The sequence below is a fragment of the Haemaphysalis longicornis genome, unplaced genomic scaffold, assembly GCF_048455015.1.
Source record: "Haemaphysalis longicornis isolate Haplotype H1 unplaced genomic scaffold, Haemaphysalis longicornis Haplotype H1 scaffold_6, whole genome shotgun sequence".
NCBI classification, from domain to species: Eukaryota; Metazoa; Arthropoda; class Arachnida; order Ixodida; family Ixodidae; genus Haemaphysalis; species Haemaphysalis longicornis.
Window position 1 is genome coordinate 114897920 of NW_027526407.1, and position 17332 is coordinate 114915251.

Sequence of the window (17332 nt, forward strand, 5' to 3'; positions counted from 1 at the left end):
CGGAACGGAGGAACTCTGCGCTCGGCAGCAGCCACCAGATTAGGGTTACCAACTCTTGAATTGAGGAAGTCGCGAAGGGGGAACAGGGGGGAGCTAGCTTACTCAAACATAGGGAGGCAACGAAATCAATTTTCTTTACGGTGGTATCTTCCAGGCAAATTCATTATTTCTTTATGCTTGCGGCGTCCTGAAGTGGTACTTCATCTGGCTGCTCGAAACAATCGCTCTTGCTGGAGAATGTCCTCTTGAATGCTGTCGCACTTCACGTGGAAGTTCAGTATTACCTGAAGCTCGTCCCAGACAAGTTCGCGCTAACTTTGTGCTCAGGAGCGTGACGCGCCTTGTTGAGCGTGCCTTGAATGAAAAAAAGTTCCTACCCGGGTGGTCCGAAACAAACCTGGGACCAATAGCTGTCCCGACATGGATGGCGCGGGACTCAGGACGTTGCATGAAAAGTCGGGACAGTCCCGCGAAATCCGGGACGGTTGGTACCCCCACGTGAGGATACACTACTCGGCTCGTCATCAGTGCCCGGCTGAGTCACTGGTCGGAACCGCCCCGTAAGAATACACCACAGTCGACGCACTGCTATGATGCGAAGGAAAGGTGGCGCAATAATTCCCAGTAAAAATCGAAAACCAATCGTCAAAGCAAACCTGGCAGTGGGCACATCACGAAACTGATGGTCCGCTTGGTGTGTGAGAAAGTTTACGGCGGCCTGTTCGAGCACCATGGCCGTGCCATAGGGTGGTAGAACGTCCGAGGTCAGATTGGGCTTCCAGCACTCAGGGATGGTTGCTGTTCCGCATGACATCAGATAGCTCTCGCGTTGCTTTGGGCGGGAGCGGCAAGAATCTGAGGCTAAGAGCTTGACGCCTTGTATATCCACACGGTGAGCGCAATGCCGGCGACCCTGATGTCCACTGACAGACAGCACAGAAGTTTCGTACGGCCCCTTCCGCTGGCATGGCTGCCTGTACTGTAGACAACACGTGTGCGATGAACGCGGTACAGTCGCGTCTTCTCCTGCTCGGCTTTCGCGTTCCACTGTTATGCACAAAGGAAGAGGTCGCGAAAGAAGAATCAAAAGGGGGCCGAAACACCTGTCTCATGCGCATCTGCAGCTGACGTAGCGACAAGGCCGTGCACTCTTATTGCAGCCTGCCCGACAGGCTGCGGCCCCGATTTGTCGTTTGTATTGTGTCTTTGACGTTCAAAGAATCACATTCTACGGAAGGACGGGCAAACTGGGCAGCTTAAAGGAAGATAAACACAGTAGCGGCCGGCCTGTGACTTTTTGTACTAGTATCAGGACCCTAAAGCCTTGACATCAAAAACAGCCAAATCCTAGCGATGGAACGTTTCCTGAAGGAACGCCGTTCCCTCGGCCGTTCCTCCGTAATCGTAACGAGTTACCGTTACAGTTGCACCCACTCTTAATAGAACGGTGGCGTTCCCCTTTTCCTCCCGAAAGGAACTAGTTCCCCGAACGCCGTTCCTTGGAACGCCATTCCGTACAACACTGGTTTCTTTAGAGATATGAGCCCAAAGAGCAATGCTCTTGCCTGCACGGCCACTCAGAGCGCTTAGTACAGCCTGAGACGAGAGCTGAGTGAACAGCACAGTTACTGACAGCGTACGGGATATGCGGACGAATTGCTCGGCTGATTTCCCAACGCACATTTTCGCCCACGTACGGAAACATTTCTGTCGACTGTGTAAATCATTTTTCACCCTTATAATGCTACCGTTAACAGCGTGGGGCTTAGCACCCCGCCTTGAGGAATACCTCGAGTCACTCTGAAAAGTGATGAGTTTCCGATTTTCATGACATGTACCCATGCCTCTGGAAAAGGTAGTCTGATAGCCTTGCATGCAGGTAGTCTTAGCTACCTGAATACTTCATGGCCGAGGGAATAGCGTCATACGCTAAGCAGTCACAGGTTGAGTGTATGTCTGGGAACATGGTCATGATAACATTTTGCCAAAAATGAGCTTGTTTGTGCTGCTTGCCAGGGATATTGGCGTTTTGGACGTGGTTACGACCCTTGCGAAAACAAAATATTAGTGCCAGGTATACACGTGTGCGGTAAGGTCTCAGTCCATGCGATAAAAAGCCCCTTCTTCATCATCTTGCACGCAGAGCTCCTGACGCCGCTGAGACAGTAAGTTGCGACTGCAGCTCGAACTTCCCCTGGATTGAGGACTGGCAAATTAGCAGCGCGTTTTTATTTTGGCTCCTCAGTGTGGACGACGCACATACTATGCCATTCAGCAGTGTGGAGGGCGTGCCGCTCTTTGACAGCCTTTTTTGTGCCACCTCGGATGGATGGTGAGAATCAAAATCCCCCATCAAGTGCTGCGCGCCTGGTGTGGCCCTGATGTTGCTTTTTAAGCGTCTTGAGTTTTTGCTGCACCAGACACAGCGTAAGCTGCGATTGCTGTAAAGGACAAGTCAGCGCCGGTACAGCTGCTGCCACGTATTCATTTGAAGAGTCTGGGGCAAGAACATGCACTATTGTGGTGAGGTCGTTTCTGAGGGCCAGAAACCTCCTGATATTTCTAAGCCAGCTCTCGATTTTATAACTGTGCACCGGGAAGGCGTGTATTGCTCGATAATTGTAATTCCGAAATTCCAATCATTTACTTTATGATTTCGAGCAAGATTACGTGGATACCGACGGTGCTTCTTGAGTCGTAGCAGCTCCCGTGAATACCGATGGCGCTTCTTTAGCAGGAGTCGTAGCAGGTCCCGCCATTTTATGAGGAAACTGATCACAAAGCCCAGGAGACTGCGGAGCCCTATGGCTACGGCAGATGCGAGGGAAGCAAGAACAATAGTCACAGCCTCCACGAGAGAGTACCGCGCGCAATGGTAGCCGTTGCTGCTTTCACCAACTGCATGCTGTGGTAGCACAGAGGTGGACGGCCAGATTTTGAAGGCCATCCGCCACAGCAGGAGTCTCAGGTGATGATAGATAATGCGCAGTTGTCCACGCAGGCGGTGGAGTGTCTTTTGCAGATTACTGGGGCGTTGCTACTGCATTTTGCTTTTGCATGCCTTCTGCGCCAGGGTGCTACGGCTGCAGCTCATGCTGAACGGCCATAAAACCGGGAAGGCCTCCGGGTTTATGACGATGAGACACTAATTCGTCCTTTCTCGCTTTGTCGAGTCTTCGTTGCTGCGAGGGTACCTCCGCTCAAATAAGGCGGCATTTGCTGCCGACTCCCCTCATCATACCCATTCCGCCGTTGGTGGGTGTTAGCTGGTAATCCTTTACCCAAATTGCAGCAATAAAACAAAATTTTACAGGCGTTATATGGCAGCAAAATTGCGAGTGCCAATTGCGATAAGGTTAAGGTGATAGTATGAAAGCAACTGCAGTACACCATCAGGAGTCAAAGATTCTGATTCCTCCTTCACAGCAAGGGTTGTGTACTGCGTCACGTTATTCTGGGCATCGAGTAACTTTATGAATACGCGTAACCGTGCCTCAGAGGTATTGCGATGTTGATGAAGTCAATTGATAAGTGCTAATGTTTAGGGCCACGGCAGCGCTTCTGGTGTTGCGCAGGCTTAAATGGTTCAGTTTTCACAGCTAACCATATATTTTATTATGGCACAGGGCAATATACGAGTTAGAGTTGATGAATTCTGAAATATCATTTATGTCATGTGGAGAGACCGGAAACTAGTCCCCGAAAAATCAAGGCTTTACTCGCCTATACTAGAGGAACCGAAAAGGGCAGTTTAGGTATGTATGGGCGCCAAATGTATATAGGCTCAATTTGATAATCGTTCGGTAGCATATATTAGGACAATTTTTTTGTTTGCTGTAAAAGCAGCGGACGGATCATGTGGTGTGTGAACGATATTTTAATTTCCACATAAAAGTAGGCCCCAGAAGAGTGGCTGTTTAAAAATTTACGTAAAATTCAGGGTGACTCCGACCGGCATCAAACGCTTGAAAGCCATGAGAAATTACACCAATCTCAGTGATTTGCTGCTTGAAGTTGTACCTCCTTCCAGGCGAACGCTCAGCGTCCACTGAACTAAGGGGGAGCCTTCCTGTACTTCGGGACACCGCATGGTCAAATTAAATATGGAATATCACAATGTTTGCAGATAAAAACCTCCCTCAGTTTTTTGCGTCAAGAAATTTTATACAGACTCATTTAGGCATCCGGTCCTTCGGGCATAGGGAGGTATCGGCACTGCACCTCCCAAATGAGTATCGTAGAAAGCGACGGAGTAAACAAGCCACACAGCCGATCCCCCATTCCCTGGGGCTCAACGCAAGCCACTGCCACGAGCACGACGAGCGAGCCATGCGTGCACACCCGGGCCCGTTCGAGCCGCGTCTTTATTATCATCAACACACTCCCCCCGCCGCCAAGATGCAATGGCTGAGCAGAAGGAAGCAGTAGACAACCACAGTATATGCGTTCATGTAGTAAAGACGAAACCGGTGGTTGGGCGCAGCTTATGACGTACAGGAAGAGCACGGCGATAGCAGTGCAACAGTCAAACGAAGAAGCACTTGTAAAACTAAAACTAGAAGGCACGTGAACATGTCGCTGCGTACCCCCGAGTTCTCCCACACAGTTTAGAGTGTTCAACTGCAGGAAGCAGGGCACAAATTTCATCGGAATGCAGGGTATTTCGAATGCCCCACCGCCATCACGTTCGTCTTGCTTCGGCAAGCTTCGTTCTTGGTTGTGGACTCCTATTCGCCGTCCTCACTGAACAAGTTGGTGTGGATGATGGCGTAGCTGCACTTGTCGGTAAGCAGTGTACTGGTCGAAGTCGACGTGAGCGTTATGTCTGGTACCTCGATCGCCACCGTGGTCACCACTTTATCCGCCGTAACCACCGGGTTTATAAGAGAATTTGCCCTGCTCGGGATCTCACCTCAGATTTACGAGCGCAGTCTTGTTTTGCCCTTGCAACGCACGCGTGCAACCTGCGCAGTTTACCATGGCTAGTAGCTGGTTACAGATGAGCACTTGTCATTGACGTGAGTTGTGCAGACCGGGATGGGGAGCTGCGCCACCATGCCTCTGGAACGACGATCGCGGCATCAGATACAATAGTTTCCGGGATCTTTTCAGGGGCCCGCCGAGGGGGTTCGTTGAAGCTGAGCGGTTGCTGTTCACAATTTCGCTTGAACGAGGTTTACTTAATGGTTCGCGTGAAGCGAATAGAAGTGCCGGTGTGCCGATTAGAGACGGAGTTTTCTGGAAGGGCGAACGCCAGCAGAGAAGCCAGCACCGGGAGCAGAACACCTACCGGCGTAGACAGGAAATGGCTCCCTTTCGGGAAAGTCACTTACAGCGTGTTTTAGCAAGAAGCCTTCACAAGCCGCAGCGACGCCCAAACCGCTGGAGAGCCTCACGCTGGGCCGTTCCGGGTCGGCTGCATCATTGTACGTTGTGGTCACGAGGTCCTTGGACAGCCCTGTGACCTTTCCACTCGCCTTGGTCTTGGACGAAGAAGGCGAAGGCTACGATGAGCCCACCCCGATACTCTCTTTCCTTAATTTCATTCGAAGACCACTTAACACCTGGAATAAAATATTTAGAGGCAAGTTGAAAGTGAGCTCAGCGGTAAATTTGTGTCCTATTCATTGGAGACCTGCTCTCTAGAATATTACAGAACCGCTGGAATGACAGGCCTAAACGTTTGCACTAATATTTGACCCTTTCAGTAAGTTGGCATGCACCATGCGTAAAGAATTGACGAGGTGACAGTGGAATAGCAAATCAAAATACTTATATAACACAAGAAACATATTTTCTAAATGAACGTTAAGACAAAACAAAAACGGGGCATGAGTGGGCTCTAGAGTATTCAAAAGTGCACGCACTTGCAAAAAAAGCCTAATAATTGAGCGTCCTCTTGAAAAATCCTGGGCCATCTCCACTAACATAAAACGAGGGGAGGTGTCAAGCATACAGTGTATAAGTATATTTTTCTGGGAACCTTGTCGCAATATTCCACAGAGATGAAACCGTTGGTAGTATAGGTATACATCTTTCCTGTTAGTCTCTTGTCTTTAAAGCATGAAGCGTTCTAGCACGATTCCTTGGAAAACAATTCTAACGGTCTTGTAGTACCGTGACCACATAAAACAACGACGCCGACGAGTACAGGAGACGCCGACAGCCCGGGCAACTAAGGGGCGGCGCCCCTAAAAATTTCAGGGAAAATCTCACTCAAGCGAGAGACTTGAATCCCGAAGCTCTTATAGGTGAGCATTGCAGGACACATAGTTAGGCTTTGGTGTGATTGTTTAGTTGCACCGTTGCGTTGTCAGTAGTCGTAATATGCATCGAAGAGGTCGTCGTTTTCTTCGCGGCTAGTGGTAGATGCAGAGTCATCCTCAGTATAGTCGACTTCCACCAGCTCTTCGACAACGACTCTAGGAAGCGGTGGTGGGATCTGCAAGTCGTCTCGAGAAGGATTGACACACTCGTAGTCATGTCTCCGATAATCCCTAATGGCTTCTGGAGAATGCTGCAGCTGCAGTGACGTCTCCCCAAAGCAGGGTGTCTTCTCATCTTTAGCGGCAGCACTGGAGGTTTTTTTTTAAACGCGCGGTAGCACTTAACGATAGTGCTGGAGTTTATCAAATTTCTAAAGCTACTGAGTGAGCCGAGGACTCGGCGGTCGCCACGAGGCACTCGCTCAGGAGTGCGCGGTAGTGTCTCGCTCTTCGGGGTTTTCGCAAGTTTTTTTTTTTTGCTAAATCATTGTGCGCGGCTGGGACGATCGGCCATCTCTGCTGAGGGCGTGTTCATGAGCGCTTGGGAGTTGCTTGATAGCTTTTTCCTGCAACGCCCATCTTAGAGACAGCAACAGCTGCACTGTTAAAAGCGACGGAATAAAGGTGGCCTTAATGTTTCTGAGTCACTCATTACAATGTTGCAAGATAAAAGCTATAGTTGTAGCAACTTGGGAATAGGAACAAGACTTGTCTTTTTACCTTCTTCCCTAGTGATTCAAAAATTCACACTGGAAGAAAACGATGACCGCAGTTTCGATTGTTCTTCGGCCTGTCACGTATGTTTAGGCATGGGATCCCTGTATTTTTTCAATAAGGTAGGAGCTCCGAGCAACCAACAGAACTGTTTACTGTTACTGCTGCTACTGTACTCGAATCTCTAGAATTATGAATGATTTAGTCACGTGACCGCTTACTCTTAGGGAACGCCTGTTGGAAAGCGGCCATTTAGGTATAACGTGTCTACTTCTGTATCGCTGGCCACGCGCCGCTACTTCCGTGGTCTCAACCCTCATATTTCTCGGCAACCACGCAGATTACACTCTCGATGTTTGGTCGTTATGGTGAGACCAGTTTTAGTTCCCGTATAGAGCTTCCCTAAGCGAGCAGAGTAGCGCGCCCTTCCACCAAATTGAGCTCCAGTGTCGTCCCCGCACGGGGCACATTGAGTATTCATGGTGACGGTATTGACACCGCAGAACCCGAGCCCCCATACTCATGCTGCATCCTACTGTGGCTGGGCGAGGTGCAACAAAACAGGCCGAGTTTCGCGCGTCTGCAGGGGTGCAACTATTTCAGGGCAAGCCACGGCTGGTTTATGATTCTGACGCCGAACTTTAAGCGCATTCATAAATATTCCGCAGGGGATCGCCGTGGCCGCCGCAATTTTATGTCATGGTAGCAGCTGGGAGGCGCATCCCTTTTAAAATAACATTTATGGAATCATGTGCATGTAATATGACGGGACGAAATAATTTAAAGTTACCAGTAAATTATATAGACCGGGGTATAGCTGTACACACAAAAAGGAGCAGGTTTACTTCCAGTTTTTTCTGTAACTATGTTTTACAATTGCTGAAATACGATATAAACTGTGTATTCTAACTTTTATTTCAGTCTCGGGTGCTCCCACGATGGTGATGCGGAATGGACCTACATAGATGATTACTACGCCAATTCTAGACATTGTCCTTGGTCTGATGGATTTATAATGAGCTATGTACAAAATGGCGGCAACGCCGTCAAATTTTCCAAGTGTTGTGACGAATCAATCACTTATGTTGCACGGTAAGCTGGAGACATTTACAACTGGTATGCTCATTTATAATTCCCTCCTCTAGTAAACATTTCTTTATATCAGAAGAGTGAGCCCACCGAGAAATGTCAGTAATATTTGGGGGGCAAAGTTTGAGTTTTCTTATGCGATAAACATTTTAAGTTTATGTTATTCTTGCCACGTTGCTAATCAGTTTGAAATTTTTCACCCACAATCAATTAAAATTTCTGGTGAAAATGTGAGCCTCGAAAGAGCTGTTTATACTTATAAAATATTCCTCGACGCATAGCCATTGTACAATCATTGCGAGAATGTTGTGAAGCCGAATGTTTACTCCATGTTAATCACAGAGAGGTCTTACGAAGTGTTATCAATTGTAGTCCTAGTAACTTAGATAGGTGCCATACCCTCTGGATACGTTCTACAAATGTGCTTGATACGTTTTCCGGAAGAGGCACACCGTGCTAAAAAAAACTACTGACGGGTACGATACTTCCTAATGCAAAATTTAGGCGAAGCGCAAAAGGCAGTCTTCTGGGTCATGACGCACTCCTGCTGCGTCACAGGAAGTGATTGAATGGTCACCGAAGTCACGGCGGCGTGCGCTACTCTGCCGTTATCTCCCAGCGCATCGCCGCCACCAAGCATGTTGTTAATCATCTTTGAACCTCCTCCGCAAAAGTCACGTATTTCCGATGAGCCTCGCAACGAGAACGACGAAGGAGCCACCCACGTGCAGCAGCCAGCACGTACTGCGATTTTGTGGCGCCACCTCGGCATACTCCCTCCCTTCACGCTTTCGCCATACGCTTCACGCTTTCCCGCTTTCGCCATTTCATCTTAGCGCTTTGCCGCCAGGGAGTGTCTCGAACCGCCTCGGCAGACTGCACTCCCCCTAACACTTTCGCCCAACTTTCATCCCATACCTCTGGCTTCGGTGTCCCCTACGTTCACTCGTTCAGAAGGCAAGGCGCCGCCGTGATACAACAGTAGCGGGCGCAGAAGTGCCGCACACTAAATATCACGTGGTAACTGAAACCGAAAGCCGTTTATCATATAGTAAAAAACAGACTGGCACACGTTACGATATGCACGTTTCGTCCTCATTAAACAAAATAAATATTCTTGAAAGGCTGCACGCACATATACACGCACACAGATATATATATATATATATATATATATATATGTGTGTGTAGTATAACGGGGCAAAGCAGCGCAGGCTGATGTCTCGGTGCGTTGAGTTACAGCATACCCTCGCTCCGAGCGACAGCACGATACTGATCATGGTTTGCGTTTTAAGAAGAAAAAACGGTGAACAGCTTCTGGTCGCTTGCGTGCCGGAGTCAAATGCGTACGCGGCGAAAGAATTGTAACAAAACGTCCCAATTTCTGTGGTCGGGCGATATGTATTTAGAGAGTATCTCCAAGAGTGCGGTTGAACATTTCAGTTATCTCACTTCTTTGTGGGGGGTATGAACTCGTAGTTTTGTGGACTACGTCAAACAGCAATACCTGACCCCCTGTCACTAAACGGCTGTCTAGGCGCACTGTGCGTAACACAAGACCGTGTAGTAGAAAATTGCGACACCGCCAGCCGTTGCGGTGGCCACGGCGGTTGTTTTGGCGTATCTTGTCGGATAACCAACCGTGACGATAACACAACAATTGCTTGATGGAGTGCTTGGAAGAGGACCGTACAGGTCAATCTCAACCCGATGGAAAAGCTGTTCCGGAAATGGTAGCGGCCGCAACTCTCCAGCGGTGTGCTTTGAAGGGGTCTTGCGACACTGGTAGCCCATGCACAACAGAAGGCACTTTGCGACAAAGGTATACACTCCACCGGTAGTATCACAGGCGTAGGCACTTATATGCCTTTAGTGTTCCTGCATGGCCACACTGGGCATCCGCATGAAAAATTGCGCATATTTGTGAGCGCAGGTGACTAGGTATAACCAGAAACAATTTGCGTGCTTTTGCGGAATAGTTACACCGGTATAGCCGCTCGTCTCTAATGGCAAAATGCGTTGCTCGGCGCTGCAGTGCGCGGATAACGCGGAAGAGTCTGAAGGAATTTTAGTAGTGACGCAATCCAAGGTTCCTTCCGCTACTCGGTTCCCATGTCGGCAATTTGTTGGATGACACGTCGAAATTCACCGTCAGAACAGACGTTGTGGCTTCCGCTGGTAAAGGCGAACAAGGATGTACGTCTGCATCGGTGTGCTTTCGTCCTGATAGGCAAATAACCCGAACGCAGTGCTCCTGGAACCGAAGGAACACGTGGACCAGACATCTGGAAGGTTGTTTCAATTACACTAACCATCATAAATCATGTTGGTCCTTTACTACATCGAATGGGCTGCCATAGAGCTTAATCGAAATTTCCCAGTTGCCAAAATGATCACACCGTACTTTCCTTTGTGAGGAATTAGTTTTACTCCGCTTTTCTCAAAACGTGACTTACGTACGCCACGAAATATTGGTTAAAACAAGCCTTTCCTTGAGCAAGGGTAGTGCCCAGACGGGCACCACTGGCGTCCGTATAGCCTAGCGTGGTTACGGTAGGGTCCAAATGGCGCAATATCGGCGGTGCCGTAAGGTCACTAATGTCTGCCTAAAACTCCAAACTAAAAGTAATTGTTGCCTGGGTTCCTGGACCCAGCGGCATTCTGGGAAACGAATTCGCTGACCATAATTCTGCTGAAGCCGCTCTCCGCAGCACGATCGACGTACCCTATGTCCCCTACCTCGACTTGAAACCATTGGTACGAAGGGCTCTTCGTAAATCTTCGCACGAAACATGGGATACACAAATAGACAAGTTACACACTGTAAAACTACGTTTAGGCAAATACATAAGAGAGACAAGACAGTCACACGGAAGTAGCCTTAGCCAGGCTACGGATAAGCCACACTTACATAACACATTCTCACTTGCTCACTGGGTCTTCGAGACCCCTGTGCGGAAGGTGTGGAGAGGGCCTATCTGTAGTTCACATACTAATCACATGCAAGACACTCCACACCACACAACGGAGGCAATTTCCAGAAATCTACAGACGAAAAATCCCACTCCACCTATCGCACTTCTTAGGTGATGACCTAATGTTTTCTGTTCTGCGTGTTCTTAAGTATTTTTCAGAAGGTAAATCTCTGAATCTCATATCGTATCATGCATAACCACAACTTCGCCCTCTACACCACACATTTCCATTCTCTTTATTTGTTTTACCTCTGTTGCTGATTCGTTTTATTATTCACTTTTATTATATGCTAGCTAACCGTCTGTTTTGGCGCTCTTTGCCCTGGTTGGCCTTGCCCCATTAAAATGCTACTATCATCATCAGCGACTTATAAATATTAGGCTCACACATTATTTAGAATATGTCCCACCGTATTTTCACCCAGCTTAAATAGGCGTCCGAGCCAATGTTGTCCGCATGATAGCCTCTGGCTTCTGCGCAGGTTAATTAACCGCCCCACTACGATCGCGGCCCTCCTGACCTCATCATGGCGATTGATCAGCGAAAGCCGTTTGACAACTTTATCCACCAGGTCATTCTAGAGGAACTGGCTCATGCCTACCGCAGTGCCCACACGCAATCGGATTAGAGAATTTCTCCAAAGCCGGCGCCGGCCTGTACGCCTTCACGGTTCGCACCCTGAATGCGAACTCACGACTTACTAAATCGACCGCGGTGGTCCTCAAGTGTCGATTTTAGGTCCTCTACGTTTCAACCTGGCCATGACCACAGCAGCTCGACAACGTAAAATTGACTCAGGCGCCCACTTCAACATATACGCCGATGATATCCCGGTCTGGACGGAAGCGGCCGACTGATTCTTTAGAGGAACAGGTTGTTGAGCCACCGGCCGCGGATAATATCCTTGAGCTCACTCTGGCCCAGCTATGCCTACAACTCGCACCTAGAAACGAATTTCTGGCAGTATACGGTTGTAAGCCACCTGACAGCCCCAAAAAATTCCCGTCAACACACTCCACTGCGATGTATTGCACTGAGCCCATTAAACTCCTAGGCCTTCCAATTGGAACAAAAAACAGTCCTGGCATTTAGCTCAAAAGATAAAATAAGAAATAGAATGCCAAACTGCACTCTGCCCGTCGATTGCCTAATATGTATAACGGAGGCACGCAGAACGGTATCTTGAATATGGCCATGGCTGTCACTCTGAGCACCCTCACGTACGGTGTAACCGCTTACGACCTCAAGAGGACCCACGTCAAAAAAATTTAGGTGCTACATCGGGCGACCCCCAAGACAGTCACTGGTTTACCAAAGCATACACCCATTGGTAAACCGGAACAAGCTGTACCTCTTCCTTCTATTGAAGCCATCATTCAGGAGGCCAAAGCCCAGGCGGACTTCAAAAGACGCCTTAAACACCAGGGACACGCCTTATCCGCGTGGGACGCTAGAACACTACCAGTACTTCCCTCTTACCCAGTCCCCGTTGCACCTTGGCGTCGACCAGCACATGATACTTCTACGCATAGCCAACCTATAGAGCGTTATTGCTACAGCGGCGAATCCGACATCTCAAAAGGGATCGCCTGCAGAACGAACTTGACATTTTCACAGATGCAAGCGTAAACTATCATTTTGCGGGCCTTGCTTGCACATGCCCTGAGGCCCCGGTTCTCTAAGTGCACACCACCATACTTGGCAGAGAACTTTCCAGCCTCCATGCGGAGCTCCACGCTATTACCACGCGGTGTCAGCTATCGCTTTTGATTGTGACCCACCTCTACCGCCCTTCATACGCACCCTCCCTGATCTTTACTAAGCCCTCACAGCGTTGCGATCGTATATCTCCACCTACCGTGTCGAGTGGGTACCTGGCCACTAAACATTTTCTTCAGGGAACCAGGCCGCCCATGAGGCCGCTCAGGAAAGTTACCCCTCCCATTCTCCACTTGTACCTGGGGTAAGGCCGTCGCGGTCTCCCTCGCCCTTCCCAGCGATGGGCTTCCAAGCGCACAACAAGGATCGACGCGCCCGTCTAGAAGCACAAACTCCTGCTGGCTACCACAGCCGCCTTCTTCCTATTCCCCGCTGAGGCGAAACCTTTATTAACAAGTATATTGCAAATTCGGCCTACACACCCGAAACAATTCGCAAGTGGTATACACCTTGGTTGCCCCCTCGATGTCCTTACCATACCAATACTCCATCAGACCTCACACACCTCGTTTGGTGGTGCCCAGCTTTCGCCAGTCACCATACATTCAAATCACCCGAAATACATCCCCATTTATAACAAACTCATGCACAAGTATTATATAAAAGAGCAATTTATTAAATAAAAAGCGGTCTAGCACGGTTTGTTTGAGTGGGTCCTCCCCCTAATGAACTGGCAAACCTGCACAAACTCTTGATTTCATTGCGATCCCTATTGCCATTACCACGAACTCGCCCATTAATTGCAGGTTCCAAAAACTGGCCCAGTTATTAACCTACTGAGAACAACCCGCATTTGTTTATTTTCTCTTACCCTCGATCCCTATTCATTTCGTCCATTGGGACCAGTGGTCATCCTTTGCTAATGAAGTTTGTCTCTCTTTCACTTCGTGGCCCACGTCATTTCCTCCTGTGGCTTGCCGCTTCCTTTTCCTTGCGCACTCACACTGTGCGCAATTCCCGAAGCCCCCATGCGCGCCAGTATCATTGTGAGGGCATGTTTGAGCCTCGCCGCCTTCGTCGTCGTCGCAACAAGCTTTCCACCTCACAGTGTTTTAACATAAGGTTAAGATGACGTTCCTGATGGCGTAACATCGCGATTCAAAACAAATAGAAAAAAGCTGTCAGGAAAAATTAAAATGACGGAAAATAAAAACTTGCGTTGGGTAATTGTATCAGTAACCTTTGAATTGAGACGTCCTAAATTTTCTTCGAGTAGTTCGTTTTCAAATCTCTATGCGCTCAGGCCTTTTTTGTGGTGTGGCATAGGCGCGTTATCTGAAAAAAAAATGTTGGTAGCCTTACTGCTGGAAACTTTATTTCTACCTTTTATTCTATTAGTCATAGAGAAAAATGTTTTAGGTACTGTTAAATTTAGTATTACCATACGCAAATCAAGAAGTGCATAAAATCAGCGGTCTGGGTAATGACAGCAGAGGAGTTTCCTTCGTATACATGTGCTTTTAAGCAATGCTATTGAGCGCGTGCGGAGGAGCACAATTTCGTCACTGAGAATATTTTCAAAATATATAGGTACGTGCTAACCTGCTGCAGTGTCATCTTCTCAAATTTGCACGGTGTGCTGGGTAACGATAAGGCGCAGTGATATGGAGGACAACGTAGAAGGCTTAATTTCTGATCCCGACCGCTCTTTATTGATGGCGGTGGAAAGAACCAGCTAAGACTCGGGATGTCAATGCTTGCTTAAATTTTCATGTATTCCAAAATGATGCCCTATGGTGCCTCCATAGCGCTATTTGTCTAGTGAAAGCTTGGCGGGGGACACCTCTTTAAAGAATAGAAGTGGTATTCTTGTACAGTAACTTTAAAAATGGGTTTAGAGAGGCCAGAGTGAATATACAAGGAGCGTATAATTTATTGAAACCATTTTTACTTAGGTCACGCAAAATTGACTGTCTCCACAAAAGGAACGCTGGAAATCGCCTTAAAAAGTACCAAACAGGGACTTTACCAGGCTACTACTTGAGCCGAAGCAAGCAGTGTAAATTAAGCTATCGAGCGGATCCACAGACACGTTATAACAGGGTATGTATAACTGGAGACGTATTTTTTGCAAGTTTTATTTCGGTTTTAAAACACAAGCACAAAGAACCTTATATGTATCAGAGATTACTTTTGTTTTAGTACCAACGTAGTTACCGCCTGGAGATATTACTTGTTCACAGGCTATTTGGCTTTATAGCTGTCTTAGGGAAGCGTTTCCAATTGTAGCTTTTCTGTTTGGGCGACAGAGTAAAACTCATTGCTCTAATTTTCCGGAGTAACAAAACAGTTCCCCAAAGAATAAACACGAGGTTGACATTTTTATAGCCAGCGTTTTAAGCCTTGCTTTATATTTGATTGAACAAACTAGGGCTGACGTGGCCCTATAACATTTCCTTTTTACGTACACGCACATAATTCAATTAGAAGTACTCATTTCCGATAAAAATTTGTTGGCCCGATCGCATAGCTTTCTCTTATACGGGGAGAATTATTCCGGCTTAAGAAATGAAAACACATTACACCAGTTATACAGCTTGATTTACCACAAGACTGGAACACCTTGGTCTATCAGAGTGTGCCATGCTTACTTGCGGTATTAGACGTTTAAGCTTATTGCCTCTTTGCAAGGTTTCTTTGGTTGTCCAGAAACCTTCATTTGCCCTTCGGAAACTTCGGAAACCTTCGGAAACCTCCCATTGCCCTTATTATGAGGAATTTTACAAGATCTCAGTTTTTCACGATGACATTCATTCAGAGGAGGCCTTCTATTAAAGGGACACTGAAGTGAATTTCTGAAGCTCCGGTTTTTGCTTGCAGTGCTTAGACTGGCTCAAATTAACGCAGTTGTCATCGTTTATTTGGTTGATAAGTCTGTAATTATGTTATTAAGCCCGAAAGAAGAAAAACTACCATGCCCGGTGTGCGGAGGCCACACTATCTAAAGGCTGTGACGTCGGGAGGTGGTGCACCGTGATTGGACGATGTCCAAGATTAGCATTGAAGCAAGTTTTGGCTTCGGTTCTGAAACACAACACGCTTTACATCTGACGTTATCGTTGGACGGGCATTCTTGATATCTCTATAATCGTTATACCGCACTTCTGCCATGTTGTCGGCTGTAAAGTGCCTAAGATAAGCCTCCAGGACGGCTTGGAATTGTAGCAATCACTAGCCGACGCCTACGCATTGGATGAACGCCCTTCGCGTCACCGCAGGCGCTCAAATGCCATGCGCTTTCCCCCCATATTTGGAGCTTGCTTCACTCATGTCTGTATCGTACAAAGCCTGTTCGCAGAGGGACAAGGGTCTGTTGATTCTGGCCTGTGCCCACTGCCCGCAAGAACTCGGTGCTTATGGCAACAGCACACCAACGAGGACTCTCTAGCGCGTCAGTGTCAGTCTCCGCGCGTTCTGTGAACTAGTTCGTAGAGCAGTTTACGTTACGGCCGAAAAATGGTGAACTCAGTATAGAAAATATCGTCCGAAAACAAAAAATCAACGAATGTACCCTCCAGGATTCGAGCTTGCCACTTCAAACTAACAAACCTAGCTCTCAAGACCACTTGGCCGCGGGCCAGCGCGGATGGCATTACAAATATAAAGTATATAACGTGTAACCAGTTGACAGTTTTATTTATATTAGCATATTAGGCAGCTTACGTGACTATTTGTAGTATAGCACCTATGCAGTAAGCGTCCCCCAGTATTCCACAAAAGTTTATGTCAAGCAATTGCATTTCTTAGACCGCCGTGCTTGTTCACCCAGCATTAAAAGTGCTTCCTTCTCCCTCGTTTTACGGTGTACGGTACAAGTTTCAGTCGATTGCTTTTTGTCAGTGCCTATATTGACTTCGTACTAGGCTAGTACGAAAACCTTAGGTATTCGTACTAGCATACGAGTTAGCGAAGCGTCGCATGTGCGATTGTGCAGCGCTTTTGTGGAGCGACCTGGACTTGGAGCATGATGCAGTCTACAAACTAATAAAGCAAAGAAAGGCCCATTCTTCCATTCATAAACATGGCGTGGCTTAGTTTCAGCTGAGCGAACGAACTGCGACGACCCGTCGGCTTCCGGCGGACTAAACGCTGCGCCCTACGACTTTGTCGGAAGGTCTGCGAGCCCTGCAGTAGCGCAGTCAAGCCAAGTCATTTTCTCTTGACATCACACGAAAACGCCACGAAAAATGGGCGAGAATGCAGAGAGGAGGACATCGTTTTTAATTGATGTTCTTACTAAATATATTCGCGTAAACGCACTTAGAAGGATCGAAACATGGCCTATGGACTCAGAACTACAATTTGCGCTAGTAGTCCCGCAATGTTTACAAACCACTTCAGTGCCACTTTAAGGCGTCTTTAAAAGTGTGAAGAACAAATTGTCGCCTATTGTGAAATCGAGGACGTCTCCAAACAGCATTTTCCATGGTTTCAAGAATTTCACATTCTGTACACATGCCTTGATTAGTAGAAGAATAAAAAACCTTTTCTTGTTTCACAAGAGAAAAGTTTTGATTAGTTATAAGTTGGCTGGGGCGGACTTGGGATCGACAGTAGGACGTAGGAAT

At 47.7% G+C, this 17332-nt stretch overlaps 1 protein-coding gene across 3 annotated transcripts in view; it reads left to right on the top strand.

The window, feature by feature from the left end:
• LOC144141130 (venom metalloproteinase BumaMPs1-like) overlaps positions 1–17332 on the top strand; it is an 88590-nt gene that overhangs the window by 59437 nt on the left and 11821 nt on the right. For 2 of the 3 annotated variants that reach the window (XM_077672660.1, XM_077672659.1), the window contains exons 11-12: positions 7902–8072; positions 14660–14807. In XM_077672660.1, coding sequence (XP_077528786.1) covers positions 7902–8072; positions 14660–14807 — 319 coding nt within the window. The remainder of the gene's footprint in view (positions 1–7901; positions 8073–14659; positions 14808–17332) is intronic. The other variant, XM_077672661.1, reaches the window with a different exon arrangement.